Consider the following 22684-nt stretch of genomic DNA (forward strand, 5'->3'; position numbering starts at 1 on the left):
ACCACACTGGACTTGATGATCAAACTGTACTTGGATCATTTTGAGATTTTACCCCAGGAGCAATATAATGAAATTCACTGAGGGTTGGGGGGTATTATATGTCATGTCTTATACAGTCTTGTTGTAACTTGCATTGATTTAATGGCATTTGAACGTACTGTTCCATACCCTATGTGTATTCCTCAGCTTGCTCTTGGATCTCTCTGGAACAGGAGGCACCTATAGATTGTATGGCAATGATAATTAAAGTGGAAGAGTGTTAAGATGAACTTGGGAAGAAATTCCCACACTTTTATGCCCTTGTGGTCTTATCTGTGGGCCTTAATGGCAATCCATGTCCTGGTAACCATCAGGGCACCTGCTTGACTAGCTGCCTGGAACTCTGTTACATAAGGGCTTCCCTTCAGGTCACTATTGTCTGTTAACCCATAAGCACCTGGTGGTTGGGGGTAGGTGAAGCTGTTATCAAAAACTGCTGAGACTTCTACAGCACTACATACAATAGATTTCAGTAAACCTACTTGTTAACCACTAACGTGTGTCTCAAATTTTCATTAGTGTGATTTTAAGTCTTTTGTCACCTGCAGCCCTCCTCACTACAACATTTACAATCCAAGAAAGCATTAAAAATATTTGTAAATATGTTTCTGACAAAGCAAACTAATTAAAATTTCAGAGATTCTGCTTTAAAAAAAAAAGCCTGACAGATTCTTGAAACCTTGTAGATCAAACATGACAGAAAAGTAACCACATAGAGACTGAAACTTGTCATTTGTAGGTTTCTGTGTCTGTTACTGACAACATCCTTACTTCTCTCCTTAAATGTTTTGTCAAGCCCCAAAGACTTTCCTGTGATCTGTAGTTTATAACACTCTGGTGGACTGTGTATTTATAAACAAAAGCCAAAACATTTACCTTTCCTTCCTACTGAATTCCTCCAGATTTCAGAAACTGCTAATGGGAATTTTTGGTTTTACGACAATGTAATTGGTTTCAAAACATTGTTCAAACAATTTCTTTAGTTCATAACAAAGTAGTAATTAAAACACTTATGTGTCTAAAAATATCCACAGAATAACTGACTTCCAGGGCTCTCAGCCTTTCAGTGAGTACACACAATGAGCACTTGTTAGTAGTAGTTTTAAACTTCAAAAAGTTGGTACTTTAGCTTTAAAAAAATATAAGCCTTCCTTGGTTAGTCTTCCTGAATGGAAACATTTTCTAAATCTGGATTAAAATGAGAGAAACCAAATTTTCATACTCACCTTGGACCATCAACTATAATGTGAATACAGTTAGATTGCTTATGATTTTTTAGGTACAAACTTGATTTGCTGTTGATGATTTGTTATGTGCTCTTCCTTTAGAGTTTCATGCCCACCACCTATGAGCTTTGTACAAAAGTCCAATTCCCAGCCAGATAATGATGGCATGATTCTGACATGATTGCTCTTGTGTACAGAACTGATGATGTTAATTTTTAGGAATAGACTTCAAGTAAAATTAATTTGTGGCTCCTGTCCATAAACCTCTAGGTTACTCCTATATATGGCTGAAGGGGTTTATAACACTGACTCTTGGTTTGCAACCATGTCTACTACACCAGGGAACCAAATCAGAGCAACAACCAGGAATGAGTCCACTGTAACCAGAAGATCATAAAGAACAAGGCTAAGGATGAAAGATCAGCAATGTTTTTGCTTTTGTTTTTCTGGTTTTGTTGTTGTTTTTGTTGGTGGTGGTGGTTTTAAAAAACAAATGGCAACAAAAACCAGATGACAAGGGGGTGAGCCTATGAAAGTTTAAGAGTCTGTGATCTGGGCCGGCGCCGCGGCTCACTAGGCTAATCCTCCGCCTAGCGGCGCCGGCACACCGGGTTCTAGTCCCGGTTGGGGTGCCGGATTCTGTCCCGGTTGCCCCTCTTCCAGGCCAGCTCTCTGCTGTGGCCCGGCAGTGCAGTGGAGGATGGCCCAGGTGCTTGGGCCCTGCACCCCATGGGAGACCAGGAAAAGCACCTGGCTCCTGGCTCCTGCCATCGGATCAGCGCAGTGCGCCGGCCGCAGCGCGCTGGCCATGGCGGCCATTGGAGGGTGAACCAACGGCAAAGGAAGACCTTTCTCTCTGTCTCTTTCTCTCACTGTCCACTCTGCCTGTCAAAAAAAAAAAAAAAAAAAAAAAAAAAAAAAAAGAGTCTGTGATCTGGGGTTGGCACTACAGCACAGTGGGTTAAAGCCCTGGCCTGAAGTGCCGGCATCCCATGTGGGTGCCGGTTTGAGTCCCAGCTGCTCCAATTCTGATCTAATGCACCTTGGAAAGCAGCAGAAAATGGCCCAATTCCTTGGGCCCCTGCACGCACGTGGGAGACCCAGAGGAAGTTCCTAGCTCCTGGTTTCCAATCAGCACAGCTCTAGCTGTTGCAGCCCTTTGGGCAGTGAACCAGCAGATGGAAGACCTCTCTCTCTGGCTCTACCTCTCTATCTGTAGCTCTGTCTTTCAAATAAATAAAACAAATCTTTAAAAAAAATCTCTTTTAAAAAAAGAGTCTGTGGTCCAACCTTAAATTAAGATATACAAATCCAAAAGGTTCTTTAAAATGTGTTCTTATGTATGATTATCTGATAGGAACTATGACAAAGGACTCTGCCAGGACTGCAGCCTCTACAGAGGTCTACCTGTTGAAAAGATGGACTTGGAGTTAGAAAGGTGCCAGGGGATTCCAACACAATTCCATCAAAGTGGCATGTACCAATACCATCTCACTAGTCCAAGTGATCAATTTCATTTCACAATTTATCACACTGATAGGTCTAAGAGTCAAAGGGATCACACAAACAAGACTAGTGTCTGCTAATACTAACTGATGGAATCAAAAAGGAAGAGAACGATCCAACATGGGAAGCGAGATACACAGCAGACTCATTGAATGGCAGATGTCCTAAATAGCACTCTGGCCTCAGAATCAGCCCTTAAGGCATTCAGATCTGGCTGAAGAGCCCATGAGAGTATTTTAGGCGTGGAAAGCCAAGACACCCTGGAAAAAAAAGACCTAAATGAAAGATCTCTGCGAGTGAGATCCCAGTGGAAAGAACAGGGCCATCAAAGAAGGAGGTACCTTTCTCTGAAGGGAGGAGAGAACTTCCACTTTGACTATGACCCTGTCGGAATAAGATCGAAGTCAGCGAAATCAAAAGGCTTCCATAGCCTTGGCAGCTCAAAACTAGAGCCTAGGGAGATTACTGACACCATAAACAAGAGTGTCAAATTGTTAAGTCAACAACAGGAGTCACTGTGTACTTACTTCTCATGGGGGATCTGTCCTTAATGTGTTGTCCAATGTGAAGTAATGCTATAACTAGTACTGAAACAGTATTTTACACTTTGTGTTTCTGTGTGAGTGCAAACTGATGAAATCTTTACTTAATATATACTAAATCAATCTTCTGTATATAAAGATAATTGAAAATGAGTCTTGATGTGACTGGAATGAGAGAGGGAGCGGGAGATGGGAGGGGTGCGTGTGGGAGGGAAATTATGGGGGGGGAGCCATTGTAATCCATAAACTGTACTTTGGAAATTTATATTTACTAAATAAAAGTTAAAAAAATGGACTTGGAAAGGTGAAGTTTTTATAGAAGTTTTTAGAGCCTGAGAACAGCCTACACCATGTGGATAGACAACAATGCAGCCATATCCAACAGGAGGTAAAGAGAAGATAGCTCAGCCAGTGGAAGCTGGGGACAAAAGAAAATGCCAAACATGCCTGCCATCCTCCCCTGGAAGGGATGGCAGATAGACGACTGTACTTTTGCCCACATAAGATGCGTACAACTTGATGTCTACAAATCCCCTTGTGGACTGAACAGCTTTGCAAATGTGACCAACCTATGGGCTTGAATGTGCAGCGAGTTGCCTGCCAGCCCTGCATCTCAGCTACCTCAGAAGGTAGCCACAGCCACTGACTATACTACAATGGACTTGGTTAACAAACTTCCCTTGGACTCATCTAGAGACTTTAGTTCGGGTGCAATATAATGAAAGTCAATAATGGTTGGGGGTATTTTGTGTTGTATCTTATGCTTATGCTTTCTCATCATAACTTGCATTGTTGTTATGGTTGTAATGTTCCACACCCGTTGTGTACTCCTGGCCCCACACTGAGATCTCTTCAGAGGAGGAATCAAGCCTAGATTATATGGCAAGAATACTTGAAGTGGTAGAGTGTTGAGAAGATGAACTTGGGAAGATGAAGGTTTCAAGTTCCCACACCTTTATGCCCCTGCACCATTTTCTATGGACATCAATGGCAATCAATGTCCTGGTAACCAAAATGCCCACCTGCTTGGGTAGCTGCCCACAAACTTGTTACATAAGGGCTAATATTGTCTGTAAATCCACTGTGCAACAGGGTGGTACACCTAAGCATGGGTGTTTGTGGATGGTTTTATTGGTAGACGTGGTTGTATGTGAATATATGGGTTTTGTTTCTGTCTCAGGATATATATAGATATATCTTGTTTATTTCTCAGTTCCAGTCTGATTTAAAGAGATATAAACTCATAAACAACTACAAGTTGTTATCTGGGTGTTCAAGTTCCATCTCAGCCCCAGACTCAGATACTGGTTTCAGCTTCCTGATAACATGCAGCTTGTGAGATAGCAAGTAGTTGAATGCCTGCTGCTCACATGAGTGATCTGGATTGGTTTCCCAGCACTTGGAAGCTGCCCTGGTCATTGCAGGCATTTGGGGAGTACATGAAATGATGTAGCTAACTCTGTCCACTCTTAAATAGTAAGTAAATAAATTACTAATAAAAAAATTCAGCATTATTGTCAGTTAATCATTACACAACAAACTGATTACTGATGAAAAATTTAATAGAAATTATTTAAGGCAGTGTTTTTTTAATGCATTTATTTATTTATTTATTTATTTGAAAGGCAGAGTGACAGAGGGAGAGACCAAGAGATCCTTTGTCCACTGGCTCATCCCCCCATATACCTACAACTGGATGGGTCATGGTAAAGTCAGGAACCAGACATTCCATCCTGGTTTCCGGTATGCGTGGCAGGAACCCAACTAAATGTGCTATCACTACCTTCCCAGGTGCATTAGCAGGGATTTGGGTCAGAAGTGGGGCAGACAGGACTCACACTGGCACTCTGATATGCTGACATTACTACACTGCAACTCTGACTTCACAACAGAAATTTCAAAAATACATTCATTATGGCACAGCAAGATAAGCTTCCACTTGCAACACAGACATCCCATATCAGAGAGCTAGTTAAGGTGCAGTCTGGTGCACTTCCAATCCAGCTTGCTGCTACGTACCTGGGAAGGCAACAGAAAATGGCTCAAGTGCTTGAGCTCCTGCCACTCATGTGGGAGTCTCAGATGGAGTTTCAGGCTCTTGGCTTTGGCCTACACCAGGCTGACTAGTGGGACCATTTAGTGAGTAAATCAGTGAATGGAAGATCTCTCTCTCTCTGTCTCCTTCTTTCTTTCATTCTGCTTTTCAAACGAATAAATAAAAGTTTTAAAAATACACATATACACACACATACATACATACATAAACCTTTAAAAAAATCACTTCATTGATGTATGATACAAAAATAGGGTGCATATTTCGTATAGTTATCTTGCAGTGTTTTGTGATAAATATACACCTGTGACATTGCTACCACATTCAAGGCCATAATCATATCCATCATATTTTGAAGTTTCCTCCCACTCTCTTCACAATTTTCATTAGTGTTTTGTTGTTTTTTTGTAAGAATATATAAGCTTGACTCTCTTAGCAACTTTAGTTGTTTAAACATTATTGCTATAGTTTGGATATTGGTTTGTGTGCCTCCCAGAGGGCCATGTGTTAAAGCTTGGTCCCTAAAGCCCTTAGGTTAATGGTCACTGAATTGATATTCATGACTAGTAGATTATCAGATTTGAACCTGCTATGGTGGTTAGAAGGTGGGTCTCATGGTATTTAGCAAGTGGGCCTAGTGGAAAATGCTTATATCTTTGGAGGCATGCTCTGCAAAAGTACTTCTCATGAGAGAATTGGTTGAATAAACCTGAGTCTAGCCTAGGCACTCTTTCACTGTGTCCTGGATTAACATTTGATAGTTCTCATATATTCTGCCATCTTCCAGCATCCCAAGATCGTTGAACCAATGAGGCCTGCCCAAATGTGAACTGTGAATCTCTGAAATCATGAGCCCAACCAAATAAACCTCCTTGCTTCATAAGTAGCTTCTATTAGGTAGTTTGTTATAGTAATGAAAGGATGGTTATCACAGTGTTTCAGTTGTAAGCACTATGTTATATAGTAGATCATCAATATCATTAGCTATTTGTTTTGTTTGGATATTAATCTCTTATCAGACATATAATTACAAATATTTTCTCTCATTCTGTAAGTTGTCTTTTCATTACACTGATGGGCTTCTTTGATCTGCAGATTCTTTTTAGTTTGATGTAATGCCACTTGCTTAGTTGTGCTTTTGTTGTCCCATCCAAATACCACTGTCAAGACCAATGTCAAGGTACATTTCTCCTATGTTTTCTTCTAGGAGTTTATTATTTTGGGACCCTTGATAAACTCTTGAATCCATTCATGTTGATTTTTGTGTGTGTGATGGAAGGCAAAGTACATTTTTTTCTTTTGCAAATGAATACCCAGTTTTCCCAATATCATTCATGGAATGGATTATCCTTTATCTATTGTGTATTCCTGGTGTCCGTTTCTAAAATCAGTGTGTCTGTTTATTTCTGAGATTTTTATTCTGTTCCATTGCTCCATATTGTGGGGAGCAACTGGGAGCAACTCGGACTAGACTAAGTTACTGGAATTAAGACTCATTTTATGCATCTGCTCTCCCACAATATGGCACTGGGAGAGGAGGAAACAGCTTCTACACAGCTGCCTCCAGTTCAACCAATAAACAGCAGGACCTGCTCCTGATTGGAGGAGAGCAGCGTACTCGGCGTGTGGGTAGCAGAGTTGGGATTGGTGGAAGAGGACTATAAAGGAGGAGAGAGACAATATGCACCAGGAACATCTATCTGAAGGAACACCTGTGCAGCCCCCGAGAGAGCCGGCCGGCGGTGTGCCGCTCCCCCGCGGAAGTGGGGAAAATGGCAGGGGGAACCGCCCTTCCACGGAGGTGGAAGGGTCGGTAGCCAACCCGGGAAGAACCAGCAGCAAACCCGGGAAGGGCCGAGCAGACAAAAGAACAGCGCAGGGTCCTGTGTCGTTCCTCCACAAAGAGGGGGAGCGACACATATGTCTACTTTTATGGATGTACTTTGTGGTCTTGTTTATTATAGTTTTGTAATATAATTTGAAATCAGTTATTGTAAAGCCTCCAGCTTTGTTCCTCCAGTAGACTGCTTTGGCTGTTTGGTATCTTTTGTTGCTCCACATGTATTTCAGGATTTTTGCTCTCCTTGTGAAAAATATCATTGTTTTTTGATAAGCATTGCATAAATCTGAAGATTATTTTGAGTAGTATGCGCATTTTGACTATATTGATTCATCCAGTTAATGAACATGGGATATCTTTTCATTTTTTGTTAGATACAATTAATTTAATTTTATTTTATTTAACTTTAATTTCTTTCATTAGTGTTTTAGTTTTCAACATACATGTCTTTTAATTCATTGGCTAAAATTACACTTAAGTATTTTGCTCTTCTTTGCAAAGAGATTTATTTATTCATTTGAGAGGCAGAGCAACAGAGTGAGAGGTAGACACACACACACACACACACACACAGAGTGAGAGAGAGAGAGAGAGAGAATCTTTCATACGCCAGTTCACTACCAAATGGCTGCAACAGACAGGGATAGTCAGGCTGATACCAGGATCCAGGAACTCCATCCTGGTCTCACACATTGGTGGCAGGGGCCCAAGTCCTTGGCCCATCATCTGCTGCCTTCCAGTCACATTAACAGGAGGCTAGATTAGAGGGAAAGCCGGAAGTGGCATTGGGGCACCATGGGCTAAGCTGCAGCTTTAAATACTAGCATCCCATGCGGGTGCAGGTTCAAATCCCAGCTGTTCCACTTCCAATCTAGCTCCCCACTGATGCACCTGGGAAAGAAATGGAAGATGGCCCAAGTTCTTTGGCCCTACACCCATGGAGGAGAGCCAGAATGAGCTCCTGGCTCCTGGTTTCAATCTGGTCCAGCCCTCACCTTTGCAGGCATTTGGGGAATGAACCAGCAAATGGAAGATCTCTCTCTTTCTGTCTCTCTGTCTCTCCCTCTATCTGTCTGAAACTCTGTATTTCAACTAAATAAAATAATTTAAAAAAAAAGAAGCAGAACACCTAGGACTCCATTCAGGAACTTCTGTATGTGATGTTGGCATTGCAAGTGATGGCTTTACCTGCTATGCCACAGCATCAACTCCTACATTATTCTTTTGTATGCCATTGTAAATGTTATTATTTTCTTAACTTATTTTTCAGTTTGTTATTAATGTATAAAAATATAAATGACTTTTCAGTGTTGATTTTGTATCCTACAGCTATACTGAACTTGTTTATAAATTCTAATATGTTTTCAATGTCCTTAAGATTTTCTATACATGAGATTGTGATATTAGAACACAGAGGCAATTTTATTGTACATATGGAAAAGAAGTTATTTGAGCTATATCAGGAAAATATAAAGCTACCAAGATGCAGAAAGGATAAACAGTTGGACAGGCATGCCAAATATTGTAAGATTATCAATTTTCTCAGAATTAGTCTATTAATGGAATATAGTCCCAATTAACCCCAGGCTTATTGCGGCTCAATTCACAATAGCTAAGATATGGAATCAACCCAAATGTCTATCAGCTGAATTCTAGATAAAGAAATTATGGGATATGTACACCATGGGACGCTACACAGCAATAAAAAAATGAAATCCTGTTGTTTGCAGCAGACTAATGAAACTGAAAAACATTATACGTAGTGAAATAAGCCAGTCCCAAAAGGACAAATACTATAAAGTTCTCACTGATCTATAGTAACTAATAGAGCTCCTAAAAGGTAAAAAAAAAAAAAAATCCCAATAAGTTACACTTTATTCAAAATGTTTAAATATCCTAATTATGCTTTAAAATTTCAAAACATAAATTCATGAACACAGTAGAATAGAAATTCAGGTATATTAGGGATTATTAAAAGGGGAAAAGTACTGATTCATAACCACCTCTATCAAATGCTTGATATCACTTAGAGTGACAGAAGTTACAACAGTAAGTTGCCAGCACAGACAAGGACAAGCGAGTCAAATCATTTGCTGAATAATTTGTTATGAGTATGCAGGAATTGTTTCCCCAAAGTTCATGCAGCTATTTACACAGTGATGTCTTAATGGTTATGGATTAGGGGTAGAGATTGATCTAATTGTGGTGGGTGGGAGGTAGTGCTAATGGGAGCTCTTTGGGTCCTTGGGGGAGTCTCCTTCAAGGGTGGGTCTCAAGAAAGTTTTGATCATTTGAGTTCAGGTTCTGCATAACTGTTGTGTCTCCCCTTTCATTGTGGTCATGCTTCCACACCCATGAGCAACCTCCATTCATGATGAACTGCGGGACAACTGGATCCTGTCACCTCCAGCTGTGAGCTGAAAGAAACCTTTTCTTTCCCAAAGAAGCTCCTCTCAGGTATTGTAGAGAAAGTAAGGAAAAGTGTAGTAATACATATCCTCAGTTATTTGGATTTATTTCTGAAGCAGAATTAAACTCTAGGGGAGCAAAAATGTCACACCTACTTGAGAGAAACATATATGAAGGGTAACATGACATTTCATATTAGTTAAAAATCATTGTTTTCAACAGAAGATATTGAAGTAACTGGTTATATTTGAGAGAAAATTTGGCTGGTTTTCCCAGGATTCCTCCTGCCAAATTGTAGGCAATTTCCCAAAGGGAAAATCCAAATGACTAACATAAGGAAGTGCCCAGCATTTCTTATATTAAGAAAATACACATTAAAAAAATTTAGCACTTTTATCCATGATATTAGAAAGATTGTTACATGACTAAATTGTATATAGTGCAGATAAGAGTCTGAAATTGAAAAGCCTCAAAGAACAACTTGAGAGTATCTTGTAAAGTTGCTGATGTGCATAGCTAAGATCCACCAACTCTACTGTGGGACAGATTTTAGAAACCTGTTGTGATGAAATACATGTCAACATCATGAATTGTGGAGTATCCAGATTAGACATTACTTCTTGGTGTGTCTGTGAGGTTGTCTTTGAATGAGATTAGACTTTGAATCAGCAGAATTAAAAGTACATTGCTCTCCTCAAAGTGGTTACGTGTCATCCAATCCATGGAGGTTTTGAACAGAACAAAAGCAGAGGAAAGAAAAATTCGCCCCTTTTGCTTCCTGCCTGCTTTTCTGAGCTGAGACTGGTTTCCTCGCCTTTAAACTGAGACTGGCACTACTTGCCCTGTGGGTCTCTGAATTTTGGATTTAGGTTGGAATTACATCATCAGCTGTCTTGAGTCTCCAGTTCCTGATGGCAGATTGTGGGACATCTTGGACTCCATAATTGTGTGTCAATTCTTTGTAACAAATCTCTTCCTGTTTGTGTCCTATTCATTGTGTTTCTCTAGAGAACCCTGACTAATATTCCCTCACATACATGCGTACTATGAGACATACAGGAATATTTTTAAAAAGATTTTTTGTTTAGCTATTTATTTGAAAGGCAGAGTGACAAAAAAAAATCATGAGCCAGGAGTCCAAGTACTTCAGTCATCTTCCCAGACACAGTAGCAAGGGGCTGGATGGGCAGTAGAGCAGCTGGGTCTGGATCAGCACTCCAGTATGGGTTGCTTGTATCACAAGCATTGCACCACAATGACAACCCCATGCAGAAATGTTAATAGCAATACTCCTCGTAAAATAAAAAGCTGGATGCTCATCAACAGAATGGATAATTACACTGTGTTGTGCTCATAGAATGAGATAGCTTTCAGGCCAGCGCCGCGGCTCACTAGGCTAATCCTCCGCCTAGCGGCGCCGGCACACCAGGTTCTAGTCCCGGTCGGGGCGCTGGATTCTGTCCCGGTTGCCCCTCTTCCAGGCCAGCCCTCTGCTGTGGCCAGGGAGTGCAGTGGAGGATGGCCCAGGTGCTTGGGCCCTGCACCCCATGGGAGACCAGGAAAAGCACCTGGCTCCTGGCTCCTGCCATCGGATCAGCGCGGTGCGCCGGCGCAGTGCGCCGGCCGCGGAGGCCATTGGAGGGTGAACCAACGGCAAAGGAAGACCTTTCTCTCTGTCTCTCTCTCTCACTGTCCACTCTGCCTGTCCAACCTGTCCAAAAAAAAAAAAAAAAAAGATAGCTTTCAAAGGTATGAATGATGTATAAATAATCAACATGAGAAGACTTCAAAATCTGCTGGATTTTTAAAAAGCAAATTATACAAAACTAAGTTTTTGATAAGACATTTAGTAACTCATAAAATACATTTTGCTTTTTTTAGCAGTTTTATGGCAATACCACTGATGCACAATGAACTGCACATATTTAAAGTATATAATTTTATGGTCTTAGTCTACAGTATGCCATTCTAACTATCACCACAATCCAGAGGGTGGACCATCTATCACACACACAGTTCCTTGAGTTCTTTTGTAATCTATGCTGTCTCTTCCCAGCTCTGGCACATCCTCAAAGAATCACTGATTATTTTGTCAAAATAATTTTCTTTGCATTTCCCAGCACTTCTTCCCTCAGCATCATTGTTTTAGGGTTAATCATGTTTTTGGATTCGTTGCTCATTTTGTTTTATTGCAAGTAGTATCCCCCCATATAGATTTATCACAATTTGTTTGTTAACCCCATTGACACAATATTGATTTGTTTATTACAAAGAAAGGTGCTATCAACAATCCTATACAACTCAAGTGGATTTGTGCTTCCATTTCTCTAGGAATGAGACTGCTATGTAATGTGGAAGATGAAGTCGTAACTATTTAAGGACCAGACAAAATGTTCTCCCAAATCATTACATATCTGATCAAAATTCTTTCCCATGTCTTAATTGGATTGTCTTCTTATTGAGTTTTAAGAACTCTGAAGATATTCTAGATCCCAGTGCACTGGTAGATACATGTTAGATACATGTTTTGAAAAACACTTTCTCCTAACTGGTGGCTGGACATGTCATTTTCTTTTTTATTTTTATTTTTATTTTTATTTTTATTTTTATTTTTTTGACAGACAGAGTGGATAGTGAGAGAGAGAGACAGAGAGAAAGGTCTTCCTTTGCCATTGGTTCACCCTCCAATGGCTGCCGTGGCCGGCGCACTGCGCCGGCGCACCACGCTGATCCGATGGCAGGAGCCAGGTACTTATCCTGGTCTCCCATGGGGTGCAGGGCCCAAGCACCTGGGCCATCCTCCACTGCACTCCCTGGCCACAGCAGAGAGCTGGCCTGGAAGAGGGGCAACCAGGACAGAATCTGGCGCTCCAACCGGGACTAGAACCCGGTGTGCTGGCGCCACAAGGCGGAGGATTAGCCTAGTGAGCCGCAGTGCCGGCCAGTCATTTTCTTAATTGTTTTTCAAAGAGAAAATATTTTCATTTTGTATGAAGCCAAATTTATCGATTTTTCCTTTTGAGTTCATGATTTTTATATTTTTTGTAGAAATTTTCTTTTAATTATTTTTAAAGACAGGGTTAGAGAAGGTGGAGGGAGGGAGAGAGTAAGAGTGAGAGAGAGACAGAGACAGAGAGACAGAGAGACAGAGAAACAAAGAGATCGATCTTCCATCAGTTGGTTTACTCCTCAAATGGCTGCAATGACTAGGGCTAGACCAGACCAAAGTGAGGGGCTAGGAGTTCTTCCAGCTCTGCCACCTGGGTGCAGGGGCCCAGTGATTTGGGCTATCTTCTACTTCTCTCCCAGGCACATCAGCATGGAGCTGGATTGGAAGTGGAGCAGCCAGGACTCGAACTGGCACACATATGTGAGGCTGGCCTTGAAGGTGGCAGCTTTACCTGCTGTGCCACAATGCCAGCCCCACTTTTTGTATTCTATTTAAGACATGTTTGCTTAACCTGAAATCTCTAGTGCATTAAATCTGTTGGTGTAAAAATAGAGGGTTAAATTTCTTTATATGTGTAAATGAGTGAGGCAAATGCTTAGACAAGTTATTTTCAGTGGAACAAAAGCAGTACTGATTCTGTTTTACTACCCCAAGTCAAGTAATAGTGCATATATTGTAGCAAAGAGGGGTTTATTTTGTTAAACCATCAAATATGATGGAAGAAAATACAAGACAAAGCTTTGACTAGATGTAAAGATGTTACAGGAAGTTTGAGTTTTCTAACTGTTGCATTCTTATATTTAGCTTCAGAGGCCAGTAGCAGGATTTGTGTCTCAGTAGACTGCAATATGTTATAGATTTGGGATGAGTTGACCCTATGCAAACTATTGACTTATCCATGCTCATCAGTGGAGGAGGTGTGACCATCCAGCCACATAAAAGGGATTATGGTGTCCAACAGATAGAGGAGGTAAGTCTGGATTAGATCTTTCAATGCTACACACAAGATTTTATTTTGAAAAAGATTATTATATTATTTCAAAAAGAGAGTAACAGTGAGAAAAGGAGACAGAGATAAAGACAGAGAGCTGATACCTTCTGAGTTTCACTACTCAGATGGCCACTATGGCCAATGCTGGGCCAGGCTGAATCCAGGAGCTTCCTCCAGGTTTCCCACATGGGTAGCAGGTGCCCAAAACTTGGACCGCTTCTGTTGCTTTTTCCAATCCATTTGCAGAGAGCTGTATCAGAAGTGGAACAGCCAGGACTCCAACTGGTGCCCATATGGGAGCTGGTATTGCAGGCAGTGGCTTTGCCCACTTTGCCACAACACCAGGCCCAATAGAAGTATTTCTTGATTACCATATAATAATACTCTGTCCCTTATTTTCATCTCATTTGAGGTACATCCATAAGAAACCATCAGCTATGGTTTTGGAAAGCCACTTTGTTGTCATGGGCTTTGTCGCCTGGTCCTAAATGCTTTTCAGAGAGGCTAGCTTGCTCACTCACTTCCTTTGCTTCTCTGCTCAAATGTTTACATATGAAGACAGTCTTTTTGACAGCTTTCTGTAACAGAGAATGTGTACCATCTTTTTTTTAAAGATTTATTTATTTATTTTAAAGTCAGAGTTACACAGAGAGAGAAAGAGAGAGAGGCCTTCCATCCATTGGTTCACTCCCCAAATGGCCACAACGGCTAGAGCTGCACCATTCTGAAGTCAGGAGTCTGGAGATTCTTCCAGGTCTCCCATGCTGGTGCAGGAGTCCAAGGACTTGGGCCATCTTCTACTGCTTTCTCAGGCCATAGCAGAGAGCTGGATCAGAAGTGGAGCATCCAGGACTCGAACCAGTGCCCATATGGGATGCTAGCAAGGCAGGCAGCAGCTTTAACTGCTGTGCCACAGCACCAGCTCTCTGTACCCCCCTTTCAGTCTTATTTTGTTTTATTCTGCTAGGAGAACTTTTATTAGTATTTACATGAACATCTGACTCATTTTTTGTTGTTGTTGTTCCTTTTTTTTTTTTTTTTGACAGGCAGAATTAGTGGAACAAAGACAGAAAGAAAGGTCTTTCTTCTGTTGGGTCACCCCCCAAAAGGCCACCACGGCTGGTGCACTGTGCCAATCCGAAGCCAGGAGCCAGGTGCTTCCTCCTGGTCTCCCATGCGGGTGCAGGGCCCAAACACTTGGGCCATCCTCCACTGCCTTCCCAGGCCACAGCAGAGCTGGACTGGAAGAGGAGCAACTGGGACAGAATCGACGCCCCAACCAGGACTACAACCCGGGGTGCCGGTGCCACAGGCAGAGGATTAGCCTTGTGAGCCACAGTGCTAGCCAATGACTCATTAAGTTTTGCATTTATGTTTTGTTGTTTCTTTGCTGGAGTTTAGGCTCCTCTAAAGACAGGTATTTTGATTCATTCCTTTATTTTCAGTATTGCAAATATTGTCTCATGAAGTCACTCAGAAAGGAGCAATCCAAATCCCATCCCAATTGCAGTAAAGAAGTTTTATATTTGTTGAATCAACCAGAAGTTCATAAGAAAATAACTTTTTGTACTGTTTCTGCTATATAGCTGTATAGGTAACTTCCTGTCCACTAGAGGGAAGCATATATTTATGGGAAAACTAGATTCCTTTGAAAAAGTGAACCTATTGGTAAATACTTTCCAAATGAAATAATTTGAAAAGAGAAAACCAAATACAAGACTAAGCCTCATTTGTCTACCCAAGCTATATAAAGAAATATACAGGTATGTTAATATACAGGAATCTCCATGACCTTAAACTTCACATCCCATGGTCCTTGAGGAGTATGTGTATTAAACCAGCAAAAGTAATCCTGAAAAGTCTGCCCCAGGGCAGTAATTGAGGAGTTACACATTGTTTGCAGCTGTGTAAATTGGTTTACCTTTTCTGGATTTCAGGTTTGTAGTAAACAGTGCACAGTAAGACTGCTTTGATTTTTCAACACAGAATTAACCAATTTGGGAATGTTTGTCCCCAAGAAAAAGCAAAATGAAAGAAGCCTGATATAAAGACATTCCTGAAAGTGCTGTTTATGATGCTGAAGATATAGGAACCTAACCAATGGCCAAGAAAAGGGGATGGTTAACCAGTCTATGAAGTAGTAATTAAATTCACAAGTAATATAGCAAGGCATTTTCTTACTGAATTAAAAGTGCTTTGACTATAGAAAAGTGTTGTAGTGTGTAACATGTTCAGCTGCTGCTTAGGATGGCTAAATCCACAATGGAGTGCCTAGAATGGAGTCCTGCATCTACTTCTGATCTAGCTTTCTTGTAACGCACCTGGGAGGCGGCAGACGATGGCTCAAGTACCTTGATTCCTTCCACTCACATAGGAAACCCAGATGTAGTTTCTAGTTCCTGGCTTTGGCCAGGCCCAAACCTGGCTCTTGTGGGTATTTGGCAAGTGAACCATTAATGGATGATGTGGCGTCCATATTATGATGTAGTGGGTTAATTTGCCTTCTGCAATGCCAGCATCCCATGTGGGTGCCAGTTTGATTCCCAGCTGCTTCATTCCCCATCCAACTCCCTGCTAATGCACCTGGGAAAGCAGCAGAAGTCAGCCCAAGTGCTTTGGCTCCTGGTTTCAGCCTGGTCCAGACCTGGCTATTGTAACTGTTTGGGGAGTTTACCAGCAGATGGAAGATTCTCTCTCTCTCTCTCTCTCTCTCTCTCTCTCTCTCCCCTCCCTCTGTCTTTGTAATTCTGCCTTTCAAATAAAACAAATCTTAAGAAATACACACCAATCTTTAGATGTGAAAAATGTGAGACAATGCATCTTAGAATTGATGTAGTATTTATGAAACACATGAAAAATTCATAATTAAATGGAACTTGCCTGGGAGCTAATTTGCTTCAACTACACCAAAGTGTCAAACAATTTGCATTGCCTCAAGAGTGGCAAGGTTCTCATATCATTGCTAGTAGATTCATTTTGAAAATAGGAAGTATAGTATATAATGACTAAAGATGATTAAAAGCTGAGATTTAAAATATTTGCTACAATATTTTCCAATGCTGAACTTTCTAGGAAACGGTTCCCTTATTACTATTTTATTTTCAGTTTCAAGGCTCTAATAAAACTGGTGAATGCAGTCAGCATGTGTTGTCTTCCACCTTTCTCCCTGAAGCGCAGATTCAGATACTTGGTATGTGTAGAGTACGCTACATGAAATGTAAAAACAGAGTGACGAAACCTGAAAGCAGACATACTTATTTATTTATTTACTAATTTTTAAAGATTTACTTATTTGAAGTCAGAGTATGAAAGATCTTCCATGCACTGGTTCCTTTGCAAAATGGCTGCAACAGCTGGGGCCGGGCCAGGTCCAAGCCTTGATCCTGGAACTCCGTCCTGGTCTCCCATGTGGGTGTCAGGGGACCAAGCACTTGGGCCATCTTGTGCTGTTTTCCCTGGTGTATTAACACTGTGCTGGATCAGAAATGGAGTAGCAGAGCCTTGAATGGGTGCTCTTATGGGATGCTGGCATCACCGCGGCAGTTTAATCCGTTACACAACACTGGCCCCTAAAGCAGAGATATTTACAATACAAATTACTGTTACATCATAGGTACTATGGAGGGAAAACACAGTTTAGAAAGGAATTCTGATGCCATTAATTTACTTTTGGCCACTGTATTTACTAACAGACTCTGGACATCATGCAGGGCGCTAACAACCTTAAGGCAAAAGTTAATATTGAAGTACAGATGGCTTCAGAACTAGCCATTGCTGCAATTGAGAAGAACGGCGGTGTTGTCACTACAGCCTTCTACGACCCGAGAAGTCTGGGTAAGCTTGCTGTGTGGTCGTTTTCTTCTTTCCCTCTTTGTCTCATATTGCCTGCTGCTTTTGAATTAGTTGGTGAAGAGTAAACCTTGGTAGTTGTTGTTGGGCTGCAGTATCATGTGGGCTATTATGATGTAATGAGTGAAGTGTGTTGCTGACTGATGGGCCAAGGGGCAGAGAGCCTCTGGTCTCCTCCTCTGCGCTCCAGATTCTGCCCGGCACCTCCCCCTCAATACCTCACAGGGTTCTCAAGCCTAGTGTTTCTGGGGTATCTTTTTTCTCTTTCACCTCCATGTGTTCTTGCACACTGAGTAAATGGAGTAAATGACAATGCCATTTTCCTGTTTTTTTAACCCAAAATGTGGAGTCCTCTGGACTCTTTCTTTTATACCCTACACATCCTGTGAGTTCTGTCCAGCCTGTCCATGATCGTCCTGCCTCTCCAGCTGCTCTGGCCTGGATGTCTGTGCTCCCTTCTAGCTGGACTCTCTGCTGCCACCCCTGCGTACAGTGGAGTCACACAGCACAGGGCTTCTCTAAGGCATGGACTGTCACTCCTCTGTGCAGAACCTCCAGTGGTGTCCATGCCATGCTATGAGGCTGGGTGTAATCTGCACCACCTCCTAGCCCTCCTAATGCTCGCTCTGCTTGTTCAGATCTGTTGCAGGCTGCCTTGGCCTTTCTCCACAGACTGCGCTCCTTACACCTTCACACCTCTGACCCTGCTGTTTCCTCTACCTAAAAATTCTTCTGCCTGTAATCTCCAGGGCTCTGCACCTCATTCTTCCAGGTCTCTGCTTATTAGGGAGATCTTTCCTACCTGTGCTAAACAGAAGATGCACAGGTTCACAGACACACACACACACACACACACACATACACAGTCATGTCCTATCCCCTTGCCCTACGTGGTGTTTGCCTAGGCAGCCCTCACAAGGTGACAAAGTGTGATATTCTCTGTCTCCTGTTTGTTCTGTGTCTCCCATCTTGATGATAGCGACCTTTGATCACTGTTCTCTCTCTGGCATGGAGAGCAGTGCCTGATGTGTAGTAGAGACTCACTTAAAATTTGTTGAATAAATGAACTGGATTTTTATAAGCTACAGAGGTGAAAACGAAATGGCTAAATGTTTTTACAAGGTCTTGGATTTTCTTATATTCAAATGGGAGTTAAACTTTTCCCACTCAAATTGCTCACTGAAAATTCTTTTAAAGTCGACATATAAAAAGGAAAAAGGAGTGTATTCATATTCTCTGAATGTCAAAGTTTGAAACAAATAACCACCATTTCATTTCCCTCATAATTGAAAGCTTTCTAGAAATATTCACCTTAATACTCATTTCATTCTAGTTTAGCATAGAGGAACTTTTTTATAGAAAGCTTTTATTTAATAAATATAAATTTCATAAGTACAACTTTTGGACTATAGCAGTTCTTCCCCACATATCCGATCTCCAACCCCCAAACCATCCTACCTCCTACTCCCTCTCCCATCCCATTCTTCATTAAGATTCATTTTTAATTATCTTTATATACAGAAGATCAACTCTATACTAAGTTAAGGTTTCAACAGTTTGCACCCACACACACACACACACAAAGCATAAAGTACTGTTTGAAGACTAGTTTTACCATTAATTCTCATTTACCATTAATTTTACATTAAGGACAGAGGTTAGAGCAGCTTTTCTTTGGTCCCATCATTCACAGTTTTCGGAGTGAGCTGCCTCAAATACAAAAAGGATTGTTTCTTTGTGTGTATGTAAAACAATCACTGTCATTTTGGAAGGCCTTGTGGCATAGAACATTTTTCAAGTCATTGTCATTACAGAGTTTGGCGTGCTGGTTGTGCAGTAGCTGGCCAGCACCTGGCATCCTGAGCTGGAGGCCTGGGCAAAGTCATCACCCTCAGACTTGGGCCTGGTCCCTGGGCAGCTCTGAAGTCATCCTGGGAGCTGTTCATTAAAAAGCAGTAAAACAAGCCTTATCACAGGCTGACCATTCAGTTGTAATTTCCCACCTGAAGAATTTACTTCATTGTATTTTAGTTTTCTAAGTTATGGAGGAAAATTTTTTAAAGATTTTATTTATTTATTTGACAGGTGAAGTTACAGTGAGAGTGACAGACAGAGAGAGAGATAGAGAAGTCTTCCTTCTGCTGGTTCACTCCCCAAATGGCTGCAACAGCCAGAGCTGGGCCAGTTGGAAACCAGGAGCCAGGAGCTTCTTCCAGGTCTCCCACTTGGATGCAGAGGCCCAAGCACTTGGGCCATCTATTGCTTTCCCAGCCATAGCAGAGAGCTGGATTGGAAGTGGAGCAGCTGGGACTAGAACCAGCGCCCATATGGGACTGGCTTCATTTTCGTAATTCTTGGTCTTGACCCTAGCAGGCAGCTTCCAGTTCTCATTTCTCGTTTGCTCTGTGTTGGTATATTGTTAGAACATGAGCTGTGTTAGAGTAACTGTCACATTCTTGCATTCAGCAAATATTTAGTCAGTGGTCAGTGTTTGTCAGATACTATCCAATAGGATGGAGAAACACTAGTTAGAGTTGGGAGGCTCCAAGTGAGCGTTAACCATTTACCTTATTGAATACCGGGTACTATGTGTGTAGGAATGGGTTAATACATTAAATCAGATAGATTTTTATAACAGCTGTGTGAATATATGTGCTGTTATATTAAGGTTCTCAGTAAGTTCTTTAATATTGTTTTGATTTATGTGAACTATTTTGTGTTTTCAGCTGTGGGTAAAGCAGCCTTGTATAAAACACGGCCTGTAGGGCATTGTTGCTTTCATAGAGTTATCTATTTGTGTTCTAAACCAGTGAAAGGCCTCATAGTATCTATATATTTTATATGTAGGCCTTTTCTTGCTACTTCACTCTCAGAACACTTCTTGTTCAGTTTAAAGTTCCAGGTACTTTAAAAAATTTAAAAGCCAAACCAAGATTGGGCAGTATCCCTCTGTTGCTTGGTATCACTAAGCTATCTTCACCTGCTCTTTAGTTAAGAGAATTCATTTTTGTAACATTGTTTTTTTTCAGAAATCCTAATGCTTCTTCCTAATTTCTAAACTGTTGAGATACAAATGCAGACTTAGTAAGTCTTCATGGTTGGAGGCGTCTAGCATCACGGTATAGCAGCAGGTTGAGCTGCTGCTTGTGACACTGGCATCCCATATCCAATCGCCAGGTTGGGTCCTGGCTGCTCTGCTTTTGATCCATCTGCCTGCTAATGTGTATAGGAAGGCAGCCAGTGATGGCCCAAGTGTTCAGGCCCCTGCTGTCCATTTGGGAGATCAGGATGATGTTCTAGGCTCCTGGCTTCAGCCTCACCCCACTGTGGCTTTTGTGGGCATTTGAGAAGTGAACCAGTGGGTGGAAGAACACTCTGTGCCTCCATAGTTCTGCCTTTCAAGTAGATGAAAATAAATAAACATTAAAAAAATTATAATAGTCATTATGTGTAAAGTCCATAATTGTGTTCCTTTTTTTTCTTTTTTTTATTAGAAATTCCGTGCATACCTGTTCCATTTTTTTCTGTGTGGACAGCCCATCCCAAAGCAGATGCTTACACGTACAGCACTGGTGCCTTATTACACTGATGCCAAAAACCACGGTTACCCGGCAGATCGTGCCAAATTTCCTGAAGCAAGACTTGAACTCACCAGGAAGTATGGCTATGTGTTACCTGATATCATTAAAGATGAACTCTTCAAAATGCTAGTACACTAAAGGATCCAAGGCAGAATCCTCTTTGGTCTTGCCCAAGGATGAGTAGTAAATATGGCAGATAAGAAAATCCTGAAACCTGCAGATGAAAATCTCTTCAAATACTATAGTTCATGAATCCCCTTTCAAGAAAGCAGAGCATGGAAATAATACAAGAAAAGAAACCAGACCATACAGATTTCTCATTGTATTTTCCTAATGTATAATTTTCCAGATGTCAATGTCAGTTTTCAGTGCAATCATCTTTTTTTTCATTTTCATCTAAAATTCAAATAAACCTGCAGGCAGCAAGGACTGCATGGAGGAACTGAGTCTATGTCTCAAAGGCATGCTCAGTTGAAGGAAGATTGTAACCATTTTAAACCATAGGACAGTATGACCTTTCTCCTACAGGCCTCCTCTTGTTCTTATTGCAAGTCAGAATGCAGCCTCAGTAGAATGGGGCTGATCTGTAGGCTCAGCTGGGATTGGAGCAGATGCCCATGAACTGATCAGTGGTAGCCCTGGGGTAGCTCTGCTGCCCAGTAGCAAGGTAGCAAACCCTCAGCCTCTGAATTCAGGAATGTGACAAGAAGATTTCAGACTGAATAGTTTCTAAGTCGTACATTTGCAAGCTAGATGGGAGTTAAGAAAAACAAATTCCAAGTGAATTTATTTTATCTCCTTGGTTAGACAATAATGATCAAGCTGCTAACATTTTTCCTTGAAGAAAGTGTTATGATTCAAACTGATATATGTTTACTTACATTTTGTAGACCTTTGTACTTGTCATTTCAAATGATCTAGGAAAAATTGTTCAGTGATTATGTAAGCCACAAGAACAATCAGTAATGTGAAAATTAAACATAGCTAATGTAGAAGATTCAGCAATTATTAACCATAATTAAAGATTGATCTCAAATAATTCATGTTAATTCTACCACAGTAGAAATAAAATGATTCCTGGTTGTTTTTTTAACATGAAAAGTATAAAAACCTAAACAAGTGTAAAGTGTGAAAACCTAAACAGGTGCTTAGCCTAGCTATTAAGATGTCTGCACCCCATATAGGATTACCTGAGTTTGATAAGCAGCTCCAGCTCCTGATCCAATTCCTGCTAATGCAGACCCTGGGAGGCAGTGGTGATGGCTCAGGTGTTTGTCCCTGCCCTCTACCTGGTAGATCTTGCTTGAGTTGTGGCTCCTGGTTGTGGAGCAGCCCAGTCCTGGCCATTGTTGTTATTTTGGGAGAGAACCAGTGAATGGGAGCACTGTGTCTCTCTCTTTGTCCCTCAAATAAATAGAAAGCTCGTGTATCAGTGCAGAATTCTTTGGGCCTAAGTCTACCATTCTGGAGTGCTACCTTCAAAAGTTACATAGTAGTCAGTAGGTTGATTAGTTATCAGTGGTGGCATGCAAAATGTTTTCATAGCAGCATGGTGACAGAGCACTGGAAACTGATAGAATCTTGGCTAGGCAGACATTTACAAAGAGGCCCCTGCCCCACTACCTGGAGTTGAATCTTGGAGGACCTGAGAAAAGTCCAGGAGTTGGCTTCTGTGAAGGATGTTACTGTCATGTGCTA

The 22684-nt window shown here is 41.3% G+C and overlaps 1 protein-coding gene across 1 annotated transcript; it reads left to right on the top strand.

Moving 5' to 3' along the window:
- The first annotated feature begins 3663 nt into the window (after nucleotides 1-3663).
- On the top strand, nucleotides 3664-21238 carry LOC108175399 (large ribosomal subunit protein uL15m). The gene is given in 5 exon segments (XM_089336187.1): nucleotides 3664-3701; nucleotides 13370-13535; nucleotides 17267-17390; nucleotides 20900-20922; nucleotides 20924-21238. Coding segments are annotated over 5 exon segments (666 nt in total).
- Nucleotides 21239-22684: the final 1446 nt, after the last annotated feature.

Source organism: Oryctolagus cuniculus, chromosome 6, assembly GCF_051225735.1.
Source record: "Oryctolagus cuniculus isolate XC-2025 breed Fujian yellow rabbit chromosome 6, ASM5122573v1, whole genome shotgun sequence".
NCBI lineage: Eukaryota > Metazoa > Chordata > Mammalia > Lagomorpha > Leporidae > Oryctolagus > Oryctolagus cuniculus.